Raw genomic sequence first — 20,958 nt, 5'->3', positions numbered from 1 at the left:
TTAAACAAACAATGGATAATTGTCCAAGGGAAGAACTTAAGAATGGAAAGGTGAGAAAGATTATAAAAAGCTGCTGGGTGGTGGTGGGGGGACAACTCATAGAATTTGATACACTTAACATTATAAAAATCACTGCTCCTTACAAAGGAAGCATTTTTTGAGGAAGGTGTAACTTAACTCAGATAAGCTATGTAGCCTTGTAGCAAATAGATTTGGCTACACAGGCTTGCAAATATCTGAGTCCACTTATAAAGATAAGCACCTATAGTTTTGTCACTAATAACCTCAAAAAAGTAAAGGAATTTCAGAAAGCTTTTCATATCAAGAAAGACAGATTAAATTATAACTTTTTTAAAAAAAACTTGCTGTTCCAAACTGCCTCAAACTGCGAGACCAACTGATTATGCATTAGGAGATGGTAAAACCTGCTACGTAAGTGCCCTGGGCCGCATGGCTCCATGCCAGAATTTTATTTAAAATTGCCATCTCTATGAGTATATATGTGTAGGGAGGAGGAGACATCTTAGAGACATAAAAATAAGTAAATATAGACAGGCAGTGTGGACTGTTTAATTTCATATCCTTAAGTAATTTTAAACTGCTGTTCCTGTTTTGGTATTTTAGGGGGTTGAGAGTTATACTTGATTTTATTGATGACTGTGCAAAGGTGTTGTTCAGAAAACCAAAGCATTTGGCCATTTGCTCCAGCAACAAAACAGGTGTACTACTTTGCTTCTTTTGTTTTGCAGGAAATCATTCTTTTCTGGACATGCTTCCTTCTCCCTCTATACCATGCTTTATTTGGTGGTAAGTAGGAGGTCATGTATCTTTAAGAAATCATGTTTTATCAATGTTTCTTAAGGCAGTGTGAGAAATGAGTAAATGCTTATGCTGGGCCAAAGTTTTCAGCCCAGCTTTGTTTTTTGACATTACATTGGGTGGTAGTGTTCAGGTGACAGCCCCCGCCCCAGACCCAGACCTCTCTCTCTCTCTCTCTCTCTCTCTCTCTCTCTCTCTCTATATATATATATATGCGGGGCAATTCTAAGAGCTTTTTTGTACACCTAGCCATTTGGCTTACCTTAATGAAAGGTGACTGAGAAAAATTCTTTTTCTTTTCTTTTTTCTCTTTAAACCCCTTTCCCCAAAATGTAAAAAACGCTGGGCCCAATACTACTGCCCAACATTACCATAAACCATGGTTTATGAACAGGGCTGTCTTAAGCATATGCAGTGCTGGGGTGCAAAGATCTGCCTGGTGCCCTCCCCCCCAGGTTGCCCAGTCCCCGGTCCGCAGAGGAGCGGAGCTCGCCGGCTGCCTCAGCGTCTTGCTGGCTCGGTTGCCCCCGAACTCATGGCGCAGAGCCTCCTGCAGCAGAATAGCGCCGGGGTGCTCTGACCAACGGGTGGGCTCTTCCCCGGACTCAACTCTCGGGCCCTGGACTCTCGACCTGGTGCCCCTGAGAGCCTGGGGCCTGGGTGCCCCACACCCTGAGCACCTATGGGTAAGACGGCCCTGTTTATGAAGGTAGCAATGTGTATAGAATGTGCATCAGAGAGTAACATCAGACATCAGCCTGATTTGTTCCTCATCTTCAAGTTGGGAATTATGACCTATGGAATGGGATTATGACCTATAAAACAGGTGTGCTGTAGAGGCATTTGGATGCTGTGGTTTCAAGAACTTGGCGTGAGCAGCCATAGCTGAGAGGTAGGCAGAGCATCTGCCTTGCAAGCAGAGGGGACCAGATTGAATTCCCCAGCCTCTCTAGGTACAGTTGGAAAAGACTCCTAGGCAGTGTAAGCAATAATGAGCTAGATAGACCAGCAGTTTCTTGTTCCTTTGCAATGTTTATCCTGCCAAAAAAGAACCACATCTGCATTACTTGTTTCGATCTCAGTTTCACTAGAAAAAGCAAGAGCAAGCAAAGCTCAAGGAATGCAAGCCTGCGTGTATTTCATTTTGCCAAGAAACATAATTGAGATAATGTTAGGCTGCTTTATTTGTCATTTACCTACATTGATTCAAAATCATAATTATCTGTTTCATTAGGTTTTTTTTTAAAAAGTAATCTGCTTTCTGAGTAGCTCTTCAGGAAGCAGGGCAGGTGGACTTACTAGCCCACATAGTTTCATCCAAAACTATGGGGCTGGTCTTGTTTTTCTTTGTCAATGAAAAATGGCTCTGCCCTTCCTTTCCTCAGCTTGTTATGCCAGAGTATTTCCTGACTGTAGCTGCTGGAAGCATGCTTGATAGAGCTTGTGAAAAGAGCACGGCACAGGTCAATTATGGGTGGAACTACCCTAAGCTTTTTGGAAGGAAAAGGGAGAGAGATTTAGGGAGTGATTTGTGGTAAATGTAATTAAGGGAAAGCTTTTTCTTCTTTTGAGACTATTTCAAAAGATCTGTGGGCCCTGAATCTCCTGTAACCTTAGATATGAAATTTGGGGGCAGGTGGGGGAGGAGAACCCAGACCTGAACTTATAAAAACATTAAACATAAGTAGATATATATGTGTAGGCTTTCTGCAACACAATTCCTTCTCTTTGCTGCCCCAAAAGATAAATTAACACACAGCTCCCTGCTGTTTCCCCTCCCTTTTCCCTTTTACTCTTTATTCCATAATTTAATTACCATGCCTTTCAGACTGTTTGGGAGTCTGCATGAATTTATTTCCCCATATTTTTCTCTCACTTTTCTTTAAATGTTTCAAAGTTATTCCGTAAACATTTACACCATTTCCTCTCAGCGATGGTAAAATAACGTTGGAGGCGGGTAGATTTGCAACATGAAAAAGGCTAAAGCTCATTTTTGGTTCCCCCTCTTCCTTCTTATTAAAAAAAATAAGAATAATCATAGCAGAGGCTAAAGCTCATTTTTGGTTCCCCCTCTTCCTTCTTCTTAAAAAAAATAAGAATAATCATAGCAGAGGCTAAAGCTCATTTTTGGTTCCCCCTCTTCCTTCTTCTTAAAAAAAATAAGAATAATCATAGCAGTAGTGAGTGAGTGTGCGTCCTTTGGTTATAGCAATGGAGCTGGTCTTGAGGACTTCAGAATAAATGGTTTGTTTTACCTATCACCACTTCCATTTGCCATGAAATGGTTCCACCATTTCCCACCCTGTATGTCTACACCCCGCTAAACTCTCCAGGACCTCTTTAGAGGCTATTTATGTTCCCTGATTTTAAAATTGGAGGAACAGTATGAAGACCTTCTGTACTGTTTGGACTGAGGTGAAAACAAAATAGTGATTATATGGCACTTTGGTATGGTAACCAAAGCAATTCATGGAGAATTCACAAAACGGTAGAATTATATTAATGTGTGCTCTGCTCCATGGGGTCACGAAGAGAAGGACACGACTAAACGACTAAACAACAACAACAATTGGACTGAGCTGAATGTTCTGCAGCGGGGGAGCCTATTCTGTGGCCCTGCAAATCTTGTTGGACTACAACTTCCAGCAATCCCAAACAACATGGCCGGTAGTCCGAGATAATGGCAGTTGCAGGTCAACAGCAATCTAACCTAGAAGGTGCTCTGGTAAGCTCTAGCTTAGATTACTGCAATGCCTTATACATGGGGCTGCCTTTGAAGACAGTTCAGAACTGCAGCCAGTGTAGATTTCACCAGCCAAATTGTTGACGGGGAGTAGGATGTTTGATCATATAACACCAATCCTGATCCACCTTCATTCACTACCAGTTACTTTCTGGACTTAATTCAGAGTGCTGGTTTAGACCTATAAAGCTTTATGCAGCTCATGACCCAAATACCTTCTGGACCACGTCTCCCCACATGAACCTATCTGGACCCTGCCATCATCATCTTGAGTCCCTTCTTCGTGCCCCTACTGCTAGCAAAGAGTGGCTAGACAAGAACAAGTTTTTTTGTGGTCGCTCCCCAATTGTGGAATGCTCTCCTCAGAGATATTACACTTGGCTCTGTCATTATAAGCATTTAGCGCCTGAGGGTGTTGAGGTGAGGGGACATAGCATCTTTTGTGCTATGCTTCTTTGCTTATATTCACAGTGCTACTCAATTGCTTATTTGGCACCATTTCCCCCCCTCCCCTGATGTATTCAGTGAGAATTAGCTAGTTGGTGATGTCATTCAGGACAAACAAATCTAACACAGATTTTTATTTTTTTAAAAAAATGTCCTCACTCTGAATTTGCTTCACTGGTAATATCATCACATAGCCAATTCTCACTGGCTAAATGGCAGCTTCACTGCTCAATTAGAGGATTCCTGATACAAGAGCCATTGGGATTGTGAGGAGTTCTCCCCCCCCCTTTTTCTGAGTGTATTGTGACCTGAGGAGATAGGATGGGCACCACATCTGCCCAAAATGTACTTGGAAGAGGCTCTTTTTATTTTTGGCTGTACTGGGAAGGGGCACTTGTCAGGCGAGAGCATGGTAGTCCTGAGTACATTTGGGGGTTTCTGCAATCAGTTAAACACCTTTCACTCTCCTTCCACCAAATAATGGTCAAAGAAAAGGAGGGGCGCAGGCAATAGGGGGAAAGGTGTTCGTGAAATGTGCCCAGCTAGTTTAGCTCATAAATGTTCAAATTTGATTCTTGGAAATGGTGCTGGAGAAAGTAGGAGGCTAGAATGTGGCAGGGAGCTCCCCAAACATTCAGAGAAGTCACCTTTGACTTAGATGAGTCACTATTAGTTTTGGATTCATTAAAGAAAATGGCATGTACAGACAAGCATGTAATTTCTGCAAAACTGGAGGCTGTCTGTGTGAGTTTCAACTTACTGAAAATTGGGCTCTTTCTCTGCCCCTGCCGCTGTACGCTACTGCCCCCACCCAGGCAATTGCTGATTCTGAACCTGCAGAGAAGCAATTTTACAGGCTTTGTGGGCCTGGCACACCGTATCATAAAAACCTGCTCTGCTGCTTTCGTACAAAAAACAAAATGAAAACCACCTTGAAGTGCTGACTAATGTCAAACTCTCCCACAAGGTGCTAATTTTCCTCTACTCTCATTTGACTTCAGGTAGAAGAAGCTGTCACGGTTGATCCAGTTTTGCCTGTAGGGTTCTCCCTCTTGCACTCCAGTCCTCTAGGGAGTGGATCTTCATTAAATTTGTCAGGGTTGCATTTTTTTGGATCCTACAAGTTCAGCATTGTGCTCTTCATACTGCTTGATACATCTGGGGGCTTGTTTGTTTTTTGAATGAGTCTATTATAGACTCATGTTTTGTTCCAGTTAAAACTGTAACATTTGAAGCATATGCTCTGGGCATCTATTTTAAGTCTCATATATTATTTGGAGAGCTGTGGGTTGGTCTCTTGTTGCTCAATGCATGGTTAGTTCACAGGAGGTGAGAAAAGGTGTGTGTTATGGTTTTAGTTGGTTTGCAACAGGAATCTGCATTGTGTACTAGGAGTGTGCATTGGATTCAGATGAATCCTGAATTCCAAAGGAAAACCCACAATGGCATAGCGAAGCTTCTTCACAGCAGTGTTCAGATGTGCTTGGCCAAAGCTCATTCTTGACTTAATGACATTCCATTAAGCAATTGCATTAGTTTCCTGCTGCTGCTCTCTGTGCCCAGTTCAGACACTACTAAGGCCAGTCCAACAATACCCACACATTTACTCTCCTCTTTATGTGGAAGAACACCAACTACCACCTAGGTCAGGCTTCCTCAGCCTCGGCCCTCCAGATGTTTTGAGACTACAATTCCCATGATCCCTGACCGCTGGTCCTGCTAGCTAGGGATCATGGGAGTTGTAGGCCAAAAATGTCTGGAGGGCCGAGGTTGAGGAAGCCTGATTTAGGTAGTATTTAGCTTTCTAAATAAATGTGTCCCGACTCCAGGGGTTGTTAGAGTAAGCCAGGTAATGTTGCCCACAGGGTGTTGCATTGTGCCAGCCAAATCTGAAAACAGCTGCTGGATTAATGTCTTATATAACTTCACTGACATTTATGTCGTTGTGCCATGCGGGGTTAGGAAATAAACTCCTGAGGGGGCCACCTTAAATGCTACTTGTTTTAGTTCCCAGGGCTGTGCTATACTTACTCTAACAGCCAGATGAACAGTGGAGTTCATGTCTGCAAGAACGCCAAATAGCAAACTTCTGACTCTATTTCAGTGGGATCATGGCCAATCTGTTAGTCATTAGATAAATATCAGTGACTGATTTCAAAGCCCCAGACTCAACAAAAGGGAATGATTTTCCCCCTTTACACTCTTTTGTGTGACTCTAACCCATCTGCTCAAATGAGGCCAGATGCAGGTACTCATTCATTTGAAAATTTCCTACAGTACTTCAGAAACTGTTAATCATTAATGTAATGTTAATCAACTAGAGCCAGGGCTTTTTTGGCTGTGGCTCTGATCTGGTGGAACACTCTGTCACAAGAGACCAGGGCCCTGCGGGACTTGACATCTTTCCGCAGGGCCTGCAAGACAGAGCTGTTCCACCAGGCCTTTGGCCAGGGCACAGCCTGACTCCCTCCTTTGGCAATCTTCGCGGAGCTCTGGCCCAATGGTTGCCAGTGGCCTGAATTAATTAATTTTATAATGAATTATTTTAGAGTGTTGTTTATGCTATACTTTTATACTGTTTTATTGTTGTTAGCCGCCCTGAGCCCGGCTTCGGCTGGGGAGGGCGTGATATAAATAAAAATTATTATTATTATTATTATTATTATTATTATTATTATTATTATTAGCATTTCTCAATCAGCAGTGTACTCTACAGAGTGTTCTTACTCATCCCCACAGCAATTTTTGACGTAGGTTAGGCAACCCTGACAGCTTTAGAGCTAAACTTTAGAGTTTGAATATGGGTCATGGTTACAGTTGTGTCAAACAGAGCTTACCTGTCAAGGGCTTATGAGGGGAGTGTGTGTGGTTGACCAGATCTTCTCCCACCCCAAACAGATTGTCCAGTAGCCTCTCCATCTTTCCAAAGTGTTTTCAAACAACACAAAATCTCCCCAGAGCAGTACTATGAAGTAACAAAGATGCCTTCACACAGCTGGTACTGGTAGCATGAGTTTACTTGTGTAAACTTCATGACACGCAGAGCTTTTCCCCCCAGCTGGAACTCAGTGGAACTCAGTTCCGGCACCTCTCAGGTGGGCACCATTGCCATTATAAGAGAACAAAGGAGTCGTTCATGGTGAGTTCCAGAACCCCTTTCTAGAAAAACAGCACTGATGACACATGTATTCATTCACGCATGATATAAACGTTGAAAATGGTGGATTTAGCTGCTTTGAGCCACTGTCTGAAAATGGAATGAAAGCCCTTCTTACAACAAACATATGTTGTATGTGATATTCTTCTTCTTCTTCTTCTTCTTCTTCTTCTTCTTCTTCTTCTTCTTCTTCCTCTTATTCTTATTATAGCAGCCAAACCTTCTGAAAAGTAACAAAAATGTAAGCAACTATTAATATTTTTCTCCTCCTCACTTGTTAAGGGAACATGAGCCCCTCATTTTTGTTTACTTGGGATCCCTGACCAACCACAGACATTCCCACTAACATCACTGGAAGTCCCCTGGCCACAGAACTGCTGCACGTTGCCCTGAGAGCGGTCTGCTCTGTGGTGATGTTGCCACTGCCAGATTTCTTATATGTGAGAGGTTTTCCAGCAACCCTGGCTACATATGGCCACGAGGTCATTGCTGTCTTCCCTCCCTCTTTGGTTTTGTCACACTTATCTCCTCTGTGCTATTGGCCGCCACTTTTCCCACTGCAGCTTATTGGTCTGCAAGTGACAGTTGTTCATTTCATGTTACTATATAAACACCACACTGGCGCCTCCGTAAACCTCCCACGACTGAGTTAGCAGTATATAGAGACTTGAGTAAAAACCACTTGTAATTCGCTTTTTGTCTGCTGTAAAAACAACTTCAGTTCAGTTGGGTTGTTCGTTTTTGTTTTTTGTTTTTTTACATTAAGTGTTTGTTTTCTTTAGCTTGGTTTCACTTTATAATGAAAACCTTTCGGATGTAAAGAGGGCAGAAGATGACAGCACAGGGTGGGTTTTGTGAAAAAGAACACAAGATCGGGCTAGTTAACCTTCCACATGCTGCAACTAAATTTTGTTCAGCAAATATGGTGATTTAAAGTTTCATCGAAAGAGAAATAATTGATATTATGTTGAAGGATGATTCTAAATTGTTTAATGACTGAATGGGCTCTTATACATTCAGGCTTAGATAAAACAATTCTATGATTCTGTGAGACTGGTGAATTCCAATAGGTACAGCCTCTGTCAGAACTGAAATGCCATGGTAGAGACAGCTGTATCTGGTAAAATTCTGCCTTGCTTGCAGTTCTTGCTTGCAGGAGCTCTCTTAAGTTTAGACCTGACCTTTCTTCTCTCAGACTACTGGCATGCACTGTTTTCTTCTGAAAATATACTGATTGGCTTGTACCAGTGCTTGTGCATTGTACCAATGGCAGGTTCAACAAAGCAACTACATAAAAATGTCCCAGTCCAGACATAAAAATATTGGACTGAGAAACCATGGTTTATTGGCTTAAGAATGAGCCCATCCTAATTCATGTCTTGATTTGTAAGCAGTGATCAGACTACAGTGCCTCGCTTTTCCTCCAACTGTAAACTTTTACTGCATCAATTATACAAGCAGGCATTGCTGTGACCTTGTCACGTTCATCTCCCTGCCTTGTGTTATGGGAAGGCAGCCATAATGGGAGGACTTGGCCATATTCAAACTCCCCTCGCCCTGCATTTCAGACTGGGTTAGCCTCCAGCTCCTTTGATTTGTGGGCAAACGTTTCTGCCTTTCCTGCTGCCTCTTCCTCTCTCTTTTTGGCTTCCCAAGGTTCCCACAGGAACTCGAGGAATAGGTTGTGCCCACAACTTTCAAGAGGAAACCAGACCAGGATAAGTGGGGAGGGGTGAGGCAGGAGACAATACCCGTTTGACATCATTTCAGCTACTTCATTTCAGGTCAAGTCCTTGGTTGGCTGTTGATTTGTTTGTTCGTTTTCCCTGGCTGAAGCAAAAGTATCATTTCGAACACTGTATTTTAGGGCCAAGGCATTTTAAAAGTTCAAGTCACAAAGTGGTCACAAACACTGCTAGGATTTAAAAGCAAATTAGTAAAAAACCATAAGATGGTCTGAATCTTAATGCTATGATCCATGCTGCAGCTGCACTTGCAATAATATTCAGCAGTGTTCCAGTTACCTCATCTCAAAAAGGGAGTTGCAGATCTGGAAAATGTTCAGAAGTGGGGAAGCCAAAATTATAAAGGGGGGGGGGACTTTCCATCTGAGAATGGTGTGCTTTCTTTATCAAATTTTAACACACTATTTATAATTGTATAAACCTTTCTTATCAGGTAGAAAAAATGATCAAGGAAAGACATAAGAAAGGTTTATACAATTATAAATAGTGTGTTAAAATTTGATAAAGAAAGCACACCATTCCCCAGTAATTGTAATCATAGGACTGTGGGTCGCTCATTAAAGTTGGATGGCGTGACAGACAAAAGAAGTTACGAAGATTGAGCCGAAGGTTTGAACTTGGGACCCAAATTTGGTCGACAAGGTGGGGGTTGAAATTCCTCTACCACCTTTTGCCTACTGCTGACACCTGTTTTGCAGTGTTGGTAGTGACAGCAGAGGCCCTCCCTGCCACACAACGCTTTTTCCCCCGGCTGCTATTTTGTTCTGCCCTGAAGATAGGTTTGTTTTCTGTTTGCCATATTGTAAACCTGGCACCAATTCTGTTCCACTGCAGTCTGGTGCCGACTGTTGCGAGGACAGCATCCTAATGTCTTTCTCCTTCCTTTTTTTTTTCTTTGTAGCTGTACCTGCAAGCCAGGTTCACTTGGAGAGGAGCCCGTCTGCTGCGTCCCCTGCTGCAGTTCACACTGATTATGATGGCCTTTTACACAGGGCTTTCTCGTGTGTCTGACCACAAACATCATCCAACAGACGTCTTGGCTGGTTTCGTACAAGGGGCCCTGGTGGCTTACTGCATAGTAAGTGACATGTCATACCATAGGATTGTTTCACTAAACAACCACATGCACCTTATCCATAAGACAGTGATGCACTATTCGAGTGTTAAAGCCCATCCTAAGGGCAGAGAAAAGCTTTACCCTGGCACCAGAAATGGAGTATCAGGGCTAGGTGGACCTCACTGGGGAGAGTGTTGCTGGCATTGTGCAGGAGTTTGTAAAACCAAGGAAGGATAGACTTAAACAAAGAAGGGAGAAAGGGATGGAGACTTAAATAAGGAAAACAAATGTGCAACGCAGTGTTAGAAACCTAAAAGATAAACACACAGGAAACAGTAACCTTTCACATGTAACATGTGAAGTTCATGTGAAACAATTTCCCTCTAAGGATTAGATTGGTGATGTCTAGTGCATGGAAAAGAGTTCTCCTTGAATGCATACAAGACTGGGCACATTAGCAGGGTGGTTCACACAGGTGAATGTGTAAACCGTTACAGCAGCCCCCCACCCATCCTGAGTTTTGAAACACCTCAAAAGGCAGCTGAATATATATGTATTTTCTTTCTTCTCCACTGATTCCATTGCTAACCAAACCACTGTTTGCATTCTGTGAGCAATGTAGTCTCTCAGTACCCAAGTACAGATTGAAAAGCTAAGCAGAAATGTTTTTAGCTCCAGAAAACATGCCCAGATCAACGTCTCTTTTTGAGACATCACAGCCTTCAGGAGAAAGCTATCAGAGCTTCACAGCATAGAGATAAAGGGTCACAACTCCACAATCAGCACCATGCAGTGCTCTGAATCAGGGCCAGCTGCATTTTGTGAAGTAAATAAACCTGGGGATTTCCAAGCCTTGAGTTCCCACATAAGATGCAGTTTGACTATGCAATTACAGGAATAGCACTTATATGGGAGATTTGCCAGGCAGGTGCTTACTCCTTCCCAAAACCACCAGTTTCCCCCTACAAATGACTTGCCCTCCTCACTTGCAATTTCACAATCTAGCTGGAAAGAAAAATAATAATAAAACTGCCAGAGAATCGGGGGGCGGGGGGAGAATGCATAAGCACCCTCCATGCCCCCAGGCCATCAGTTTGTTTTCCAGCAAGCGCTTCTTCCCCAGTCCTGCATCTCCCACATACACATTGAACCTCAATTGTAATTTCAGTGGGTGAACATCTCCTGCTTACATTTTACTTAGTAGCAGAAGTGATAGTCTCCACTAAGTTGCAGAGACAGAGCAACAATATTCTTCAAAGCTTCCGTGGCATTTTTATTCTTATTTATTTCTGTCACGGGTTAAACAAACAAAAGATCAGCCTGGAAGGAGCTCTTGGATATATTCAGAAAATACTTTGGGCAACTTTTTCGCACAATGAAACAGTTTTTCAGCTCAGGGGCTTCAATTTGGGTCATGTGGCTTTGTCGGCGCTGTGGGTAAAACCTCAGCACCTAGGGCTTGCCGATCGCATGGTTGGCGGTTCGAATCCCCGCAGCGGGGTGAGCTCCCATCTTTCGGTCCCAGCTCCTGCCCACCTAGCAGTTCAAAAGCACCCTTAAGTGCAAGTAGATAAATAGGTACCGCTTTATAGCGGGAAGGTAAACGGCGTTTCCGTGTGCTGCGCTGGTGCCGGCTCACCAGAGCAGCTTCGTCACGCTGGCCACGTGACCCGGAAGTGTCTCCGGACAGCGCTGGACCCCGGCCTCTTAAGTGAGATGGGCGCACAACCCTAGAGTCGGACACGACTGGCCCGTACGGGCAGGGGTACCTTTACCTTTTATATGGAAGGCTTTGACTAAGCTCTCCTGTTAGTTGCTCTAAAAACTTTGCCAAAGGGTGGAAGAGGACAGAGAGAAGAAGAAGAAAAAAGCAATGCTAGGGCGCAGTAGGATGCAGATGAACTCAATGCATTGCAGCAAAAACGCTTCTGACAGACAATAAGGGTCTTGATGCATGAGCAGGACACTTTTCACCATTTACTGTCCAATGACAAGTTACAAATCTGACCCCGTTTTCCTGACCTGTAAACAGATGGCATGTTTTACTGGGCCAGAGGAGGGGTGAGAGTTCGGCTGCTATAGGCTGACTTTCCTGTGACGAGATAAAGGCCACGGAGGAAGCAGCTGCCTGAGAAACACCACACACATGTACACCACTTCCTTTTTAACCCTCTCCCTCCGTGGCTGCTGCCCTTTCAGTCCTTCATCAGGATGTGCAGAGGGTATTGGTCACTTTTAATCTGGCCCTTGTGCAGCCATGGGGGGTGGGGAAAGAGACATGGCTGTAGAAAAGGAAACGAAGAGAGGGGTGACTACTGCTCCCCTACGTCTTCCCATAATTTCCAGCTCCTCAGGAATGGCCTAAATGTTCATAAGCAAGTTGAGTGTTGCTTATGAGACTTAGATTTAGAAAAGCCCTAGCCTCACCTTTTTCACTGTGCTTTATATACTTTTATGAATTTATTTAAAATTTATGTCCTGTCTTTTGACCCGGAGTTCTTGCAGTTTAGTTCTCCTGATTATTGGCAATAGGTACCAGTAGCTGAGGCTAGCCTCTAAGGGGGTTGCAGTACTTGTTTCATCCAGGACCATACAAGATCTTGTTTTGTTTGGAATTCAGATGCAATCAGAATGTCTAGAATCAAAATGTCTTTTATGAATCACTTTTGTGGTGGCTATAATTGTGTTGTAGCAAATTGTGGGAAAATGCAAATCTTAGGGGCCATTTCCTTCTCCTATTCACCTAACCATGTTAAGCTGTTTGCTAAAATGTTCCGGATCCAAGTAAAGTCTTTTCTAATATAATGAATTTAAGAAGGGCATCGATCAGTTGAAATGGTGAGCTGCCAGCTTACAGCATCATATAGCACATTCCCTGTCGTCTGCTGTTGAGTTTTCTTTATGGGTGGAGAGCACCTTCCACAGGAAGTGGCATAAATCCAAGCAAAAACACTCTGTGCATTTACCCCTCTCTCTTTTTGTGTTAAGCAGCTGAAGCATTAGGAAGGTTTAACACACTGTTCTAACCTTACGAGATCATGTTTCATGATTTCTCAAAGTGTTTTTATAACCTCAAACCTTGCTAAAAGTGAAATACAGTTTAAATGGGAATTAACGCCACTACCCAAATATCTGATTTAAAGCCACACACGCCATGAACTGCAGAGCAAAGGCTAAGAAAGCCAAGATGACACTCCATCCATAACTTATCCAGTTAGAAAATACAGGCCAGATTGAACCTAATCCCCCATCTGCCACTTCCACCGTGCAACCGCTACTCACTCCTGCCACAAATTGATTTGTCATGGAGCTCTTGGTATAGAATGTGGACATCGTCGTGATTGAATCCAGTCTTAGGAAGTGGGTACATGAGAGGCATGGCATCAAAATCGCCTTCCAACTCTTGCTTCTGCCATACTACAGAAATGGATGAATGGGTACAGACATTTAGCAGTTGTGTTCAAATTAAATCAAGATTTAAATATTTCCAAAATCTAGAAGACACACAGAGAACACCAAGTATGCCTATTCCCCCCCCCCCAAAAAAATCAAAGGGACGCTTACAATTCTCCACCACAAGTTTCTTGAAGTAGTGATAGAATACAAGCATGAATCACAAGTACTGCACACCGTCCAACAAAAGCAAGTAGTCAGAAGTGGTCTTGACTAATTTAAATCTCATTGATTTGAGTAGGACAGTCAGAGACAGCATTTGCTGTCAGGAGTTCACAGCTCCTTTTCCTCTCTTTATGAAGGGCTAGTGTTATAATGGGTAAGAAACCTTTTTCTCCAGAACCAAAAGAAAGTCTAGAATGCCTATCCATCTCTAATATAGCTTCATTTGAAACAGGAGACTTAATATGCTGACAATCAGAAAAAAGGAACTGTAGTTTTGGTACAGGAACCCTAGTGTTGCCTTCAAAGAGAACATGAAATTTAAATAAGCCAGGGAAAGAGGTTGGTACTACTATTTATTTTTCTTTGGTTGCAGCCAACCATCTATTTTTTTCCTGAGTGGAGTTCTGTTTCCTCAGAGAAATAACTGTTTGCTTCAATGCTAATATTTAGATGTCAAACTAACTGATCTGGGAACATAGCAAGACAATTGGAAGCCTGAATGCAAACATCTGCATCCAGTAAAACAAGCAATCTCTTTAAACAATCAAATGCTTTGTGATTTCTCACTCTGAAAAGCCTAGTAGCCTAACTAATGGAAGTCTCGGGAAGTTGAATTAGGAGCACAACTTCTCTAAAAGCAGTATAAAAGCAATGCTTTTGGTCATAACATATGAACAATAATGCTCTTGCTGGACACATTCGCTGGTGGAATAAGAGCCTCTCACACATTGGTTACTTCAACTGCAGAACAGAGTGATGGGTTTTCGTGGAATTACATTTGTCAATAGATGGGCATATTTCATGGATCAGCTGTTTTATTTAACCCCATTATCTTTTCTGTACCTTGTTTTTTGGGGATTCCTGGTAGGCAGGATGAAGAGGTAGTTGTTAATGGGGCACCTTGCACCAAGGGAACATTTTGCACAAACTATTCCATCACAAACTTCCCACCTGTAAAGTCAGCTATGGGTCTAGAGTTATGTAGCCACACGTTCTGCTTTTCAAATGTGCAGTCTATGTTCTGGGGAGGTGCGCTGCTCTTGTTTGAGTCGTGAGTAGCTCTTGGGTTAATTGGCATCCCATTCTGCAGCCCCTGTGTAACTGCAGGTAAGGTGGGAATAAATTGCCTTGGGCTTTCCATTGACTCCCGTCAACATATACAGTATTTAGATGGCAGTCCATAGCTCCAGTCTGCCTACCAAATGACACTGGCATCATTTGTCCGGTATGTTCCACTCACTCAAAGTATTAGATTTACACTGACAAAGTATTAGATTTACAATAGATTTACACTGGCAGTAGCCTGCAGAAAACAGGATATTTTGGGGGTGGGGATGAGCGAGCCCACGTCTCACTGTATCCTCAACCATCCCATGGCTGTCACTTCTTGACACTGGGCCCAGTTACCACAATGCTCACGAAATTGGAAATTTAGTAGTAAACCAATTGTCATCCAGCCAGTGAACAAGTCTGTAGCAGCTTGTGTGATTGTTGTTGTATGTAAATATATGTGTTTAATAGCTGGGATTTGTTTGTACCAAGCCTCTAGCATTGAATAGCAGAGATGAGCCTTATTCTCCTGTCAGCAGAGCCTGCATTCTGTCTGACCCTTTTCCTTTCTGGCTTCAGAGTTAAATTTTGCAAGGGAGAAAGTACATCAGTCATGCTGGACTTGATACGATTTTGACTGAGGGAGGATGTCAAAGTTTCCTCCCAGGGCTTTCCTATTGTGTGGCTGCCTCTCTGAATTGTCAAGTGGGAGACTTTTCACATCCGTAAGAGCGGATACGTCATTGATTATTTCAGGGAAAGGTGGTTGGGAATATCTCTTCCTTGACACTATTTCTTTAAAATGACAGGACAGTCATCCTGACTAAGCTTTAATTTTCTAGCTGTGAGGAAAGGGCAGTAGGGAAGGGGATGCGGGTGGGTGGGAAGGCAAGGAAATATCAAGCTACCCTGACTGACTAAGAATTATGGAGAATTGACTCCAAAGGGAAGTTTAATTTTAGTCCATTTAAATCACCAGAGGAAGCGAAGCCGTGTGAACTCTTGGTATGGATGTTGACAGCTTCTTGATTGTGTGCCGGGTTGTTGTTGTTTTTTAACTGTAAATAACATTTTTCAAGACTTCTGTATTAAGAAAATTCCCATCCCCTCAGTACATCTCCCTTCCACACACACAGTGAATGTATTTGAATTAAAATAGTGAAAGAAACCAATGGGTGCTGGGTGAGATCCAGTGGAAAAGGAAAGGCAGGGAAAGGCATTTTCCATATCAGTAAAAAGTAGGTGAGAAGTGATACTCAATCACACTGTCCAATTACATTAATCAGGATTTTCTTTCCTGTTGGGCACTCTTAAGAGGGGCATCCCAGGCGTCCCAAGTTCCAGATATTTCTTGCAGATTCCAGATAGATCTCTTGTCCCTTTCCCCCTTTTCGAAAGCATAATTTATTTTTCTTTGCTTACACAATGCCAGGGCATGCTGCAAATTTGATACCAGTGAGATCCCCGCCAGGGCCACTAGACATTTATGCAAAGTTGTGCCTTGGGCCTTTGTCCCTGCTAGGTATCTAGCAGTGCTTGACGCCTGTGAAATAATTGTTTGCTTTTTTATGGACCAGTCTAGAAGACCTTCAGTCTGGTTCACATTATAGCAGGATAGTTTAACTTCAGAACTGTTTTGCTTATTAATGGAGGATTTAGATTTCCTTTACATAAACCGGAGCAGGTATAAAAATCTGAATATTTATATTGAATGCATATATTCATTTTATTTACAGGTGTTCTATGTCTCAGACCTCTTCAAGGAGAAAACAAAGATTTCTCTGCCCCCACCTCCAATCCGGAAGGAGTTACTTTCACCTGTGGATATCCTTGATCGGAACAATCATCACAACATGGTGTAGACATTTGACAAATATATATTTTTTTGTTTTTGTTTTGTTTTTGCAAAATGACTGCTGACAGCAACTACCTGCTGCTCTCAATCTCATCAGACAGTAGAATGTAGGGAGAGACTCTTGCCTGACCAATGAGGTCTGACTCTGTGGCCTTTTTTACACTCACAACATTTGCATAAAATGGGTGTTGTTCAAGTAAGTCAAAGGCAACAATTACGAAATAAATCAAAACACGATGCAGGAATTCTAAATGTGCAATTGGCTGAGTGTTCATGTTGTAGTGAATGCTGAATTGTTCATAGCTTAATGAACACTAAATGATTTCTAGGAAACTGGCCATCTCTGCTTCTGCTTCTTTTATTTGCCATGACAGTTTTCAATTCCTATTAAGTGAGAGAGGGGAGAGAAAAATCCTTGCCAACTAGATTATAGCACTATCTATGAAAAATAAGCACTGATTCATGATTTGTGATCACTTTCTAAGTGTAACCTCTTATTTTATTGGTTTTCTTTATCTCCATTCCAATTCGGAACTTACTTTTGGTTTCGGAGATGTATACCCGGTAAAATGTTAGAAAAGTGCCTATTTCCACTACACAATTCTGTAAGACAGTATTTTTCTATTTCCAGTTAGGTGTAGAATCCACTTTCTAAATGCAACCCAGCCTGCTTCACCAGTATCCCTGGTTGTAAAGAGTCATTCCATATTTGTTTTCACCTATCCCTCACTTTCTGTATGACATTCTCCATGTTCACAATTATTATCATCACTAATACTTTGGAGAGCAGGTTGGAGGTGCAAATAAGGGACAACACATGAAATATGGGACCCATGCCTCTAATATCTAATGTCAACAGTACTGTATGAATTGTCCAGCCTGCATAGTATTATACTTGGTGGCCTAGTTTTTTAATTAAAAAAAAATCCCCTTTTACCATTGACTCAAATAACATACGGAGGATACCTTGTTTGTGGTCAGCCTTGTTGATCTATGTTAGCACTATTGGCTCTGGGGTTGAGACTCAGAACGCAACTCCTCCAGCTATCGGGCGGACTGCTGGGCGGGACCGTCTTAGCCTAATGTTCAGTCAAATCCCTTTTGTAATTCCCATGGCTTGAAAAGGGATCATTTTCGACTATTCATTACAGACTAGGCTAAATGCTGCTCTCAGCAACACCAAGGGCACGCGAAGAAAGTAAACCGGAAGAGACCCGCTTCTAGGCTTTCAGGTGTAATTCCAAAAGACAGTTCTTAAAAACCTTAAAAGGACTGAACTGCTGATGCTAACCAGGGCAGACTGACCTTTGCACATCTTTGCCATGCAAACTCCGTCCTATCATTTCAATTCTAGCAAGCTATGATTTTTTTTTATAAATATAAATATATATAAATATATATAAATATTATATAAATAATGTATAAAACATTAAAAATTAACTATGTAAAATATTATTTCTGAAACAATTTTAGATATATCCACTATGATCATAAACTGTGTTTTGACCTGTGTTATTTACATGTTGCTGCTTAAAACAAAAAGCATTGACTTAATTTTTTATAGTCGACTAAAATATTGTAGTTCTGTGGTAGCAATATTTTAATGAAAGTAACAACTAAAGACAATTGTATAAAAACCATATTAAATTGTCTGTATTTTTGTAATGTTTCTTTTTTTGTAAAAAGAGGAATATGCAAGACTTTTTGTAGAGTACAAAATTAAAGTTTGTATTTGCAAAAGAAAAAAAACACAAAAAAATGCTGTATAAATGTGCTTTATAAATAAATGTTTCAGGCACAAATTAATAATGCTGTGCACCCACATTCTCCATTTTGACTATTCCTTGGCGCCTAAATGAAATGGAAGATTATAGCAAGACTGATATTTCCTTGGAAATTTTTACACAAAAAGGGTTTAGTGTTCTGTGCATATCTACATACCAATGGTGATGAGAGGTTACGTAGAATACAGCTCAGTAGTACCTGTTGAATATTTTACAAAGCTGTTAACATATAGCCCAAATGATGTTCTGTTTTGAGCATTGACCTCAACAGCATGGAGGCAGGTGAGCCAATTCTTTAGTGGTACACTGGACAGCACCATGCAAGGTTGAATGAATGAATGAATGAATGAAACTTTATTTGCATCAGCCGTCGGCCATAGCAACAAAAACTTTGCAATATACACATAACAAAATAAAAGTCAGTTATATAAAGCACGGTTTAGGGTTCTGAATCAGCACCATGCAAGGTTTGTGCAGAAGACTCCATAAGAGAAGAGCTCAACTTTTATACTATTCACATGGCTGCAGGGTGGGTTACAAAAGTATCACAATTCAAATGTCATTAAAATCATAAAGTCACAATGACAGAATAGCAGAAATGCAGTGCAGGAACATGCACTCAAAGAGGTACATCTTGAGCAATCATTGAAAAGCATATGTTGATTGTGCTAGATGCACCTCCACAACCACAGAGAAGACCTCCTGCACCACTGTCCCTCACACCACAGAATTGGGGGGGGGGGGTGTCCAACACAATAGGAGCTCTCCTAATGATCAACTCCCAGATAAGCCAGTGTAGATGGAGCTGCTTCTTCAAACATTGGAGGACCAAGTCACTGAGCACTTCATATGCCAGTGTTAACATCTTAAATTGGGTTCAGTAGCAAATTCGAGAACTTTCAAGAGTGCATAGTATGTGTCTGACAGAGGTACCCACAAGCAGCCTCATGGCTTCATTCTGCTCTAGTTGCAGCTTCCAGATTGTCTTCAAAAGTAGCTCTCATGTAGTCCAATCTGAACATTATCAGAACACGGATTGCTATGGTAAAAATATCCCTATCTAACAAAGGGCATAATTGATGAACTAACCAAAGCTGGTCACAGAGGCCACCTGGGGCTCAACTGATATAGATGGATCAAGGAGTAGCTCCTGAGCTACACACCTGTTTCTTCCAAAGGCCTGCAATGCCATCCAGAACTGGACTTCTCCCTACTTCCCAGACTTGAGATGGAATGGAGAGAGAGGTTTGGGTGTCATCACTATAATGATAACACCGCACACCAAATCCCTGGTGACATGCTTCATTTAAACATTAAAAAGCACAGAGGACAAGATTACCCCCAGGGAACCCCACAAGATAGCTCGCATGATGCTGAACAGTAGTCTCCCATTGCTACTCTTGAAATTGGCCTTGGAGGTGGGAGTGGAACCATGGTAAAACCCAACTCCCAACCCTCAAAGACACTCTGGGAGGACACAGTGGTCAAAGGTGTCAAACGTTGAGACGTTAAGGAGAAACGAAAAGGTTGTCCTTCCTCTGTCGCTCTCCTAACAAAGGTCAACCAGGGTGAGTGAGGCAGTTTTGTTGCTGAACTTGAGCCCAAAGCTGGATTGAAATGGGGCCAGATAGTCTGTTTCCCCCAAGCATGCCTGCAATTGGAGTGTCCCTTGCCTCTTCAGCACCTTCTAGGTCCATCATTATATACATTGGTTGATACTGATTAAAACTTGGTTAGATGATTAGTCCTCCCCTTTTTGGTCCAATGTTTAGCAATACTTTATTTTAAACTAGCAAAAGAAAATTAACTTGCTATGTTCCTGTTGCATTTGGAGTAGAAATCATTAGGAAATCCTCAGCAAGGAGGTGGATCACTGTTGTCTCTGCAAGCTGGAGCAGAATAATATGTCATTGTATACCTTTTGTGATCATTGTTCAACACTGAGGCTATAAGGCACTAATGTAATTGCTGTTGTTAGCTCCAAACCAGAGAATAACGGTAGATGATTTCATTAAATGAAAGGACACTAATCAACCCTGGAATGCTTAAGCAAAAGAAGAAAGGAAGGCTGAGCCCCCGGCTGCCCCATCCATTACAGGTGCTCCAAATAACGCTAGAAGTTGGTGCCTTGTTTATTGTTCTGTTACTCATCTGGAGACTGTTGCAAATGTCTGCAAATCCAGTCTCTCAACCACAAACAGGCATTAAGAATGCAAGAGTCAAAAGCTAGGAGGCATCCAAGAAAACTTCTATATAAAAATCAAGATTCAAACTCATGGTTTCCGGTTTCCTGGCACACAGATACGCGCAAGAGGTGGTCTCCTCCATCAGCCTGCCAGATATGTATATGTTACATTAAACCTATAGAAGTGAAAACTGACATTATTTTGGTTTTGGTTTCAAGATCGTTTCCAACAACTGCCCTACAGGAAACTTGATTTTGTATTAATACTTGCACCAGATTTGTGCCAAAGCAATATTATAACAGTAAAGTGAAATGACTATCTGGTCTGATCGAGATCTGAAACAAGTAAGATTGCAAAAACAAACAGTTCTATTAAGGCTAAAACCTTTAATCATTTTGATTTCTTATAGTCATTAATGCAAACAGTCAAAATGTGAGGTTGGCATGCAGTAGTGTTACCCTAGAAATTAAAGAGCACCCATTTTATCCCCAAACACT

At 41.9% G+C, this 20,958-nt stretch overlaps 1 protein-coding gene across 1 annotated transcript in view; it reads left to right on the top strand.

Annotated features, from left to right (window-relative positions):
- Positions 1–18,300, top strand: part of PLPP3 (phospholipid phosphatase 3) — a 64,284-nt gene extending 45,984 nt beyond the window's left edge. Inside the window, exons 4-6 of the mRNA XM_081011857.1 lie at positions 750–807; positions 9,813–9,989; positions 16,373–18,300. Of these exons, the coding sequence (XP_080867983.1) occupies positions 750–807; positions 9,813–9,989; positions 16,373–16,498 (361 nt within the window). The 3' untranslated portion in view covers positions 16,499–18,300. The remainder of the gene's footprint in view (positions 1–749; positions 808–9,812; positions 9,990–16,372) is intronic.
- Positions 18,301–20,958: the final 2,658 nt, after the last annotated feature.

Source organism: Podarcis pityusensis (genome assembly GCF_964106645.2).
Source record: "Podarcis pityusensis genome assembly, chromosome: 6".
NCBI classification, from domain to species: Eukaryota; Metazoa; Chordata; class Lepidosauria; order Squamata; family Lacertidae; genus Podarcis; species Podarcis pityusensis.
This window is presented reverse-complemented; position numbering and strand designations above follow the sequence as displayed.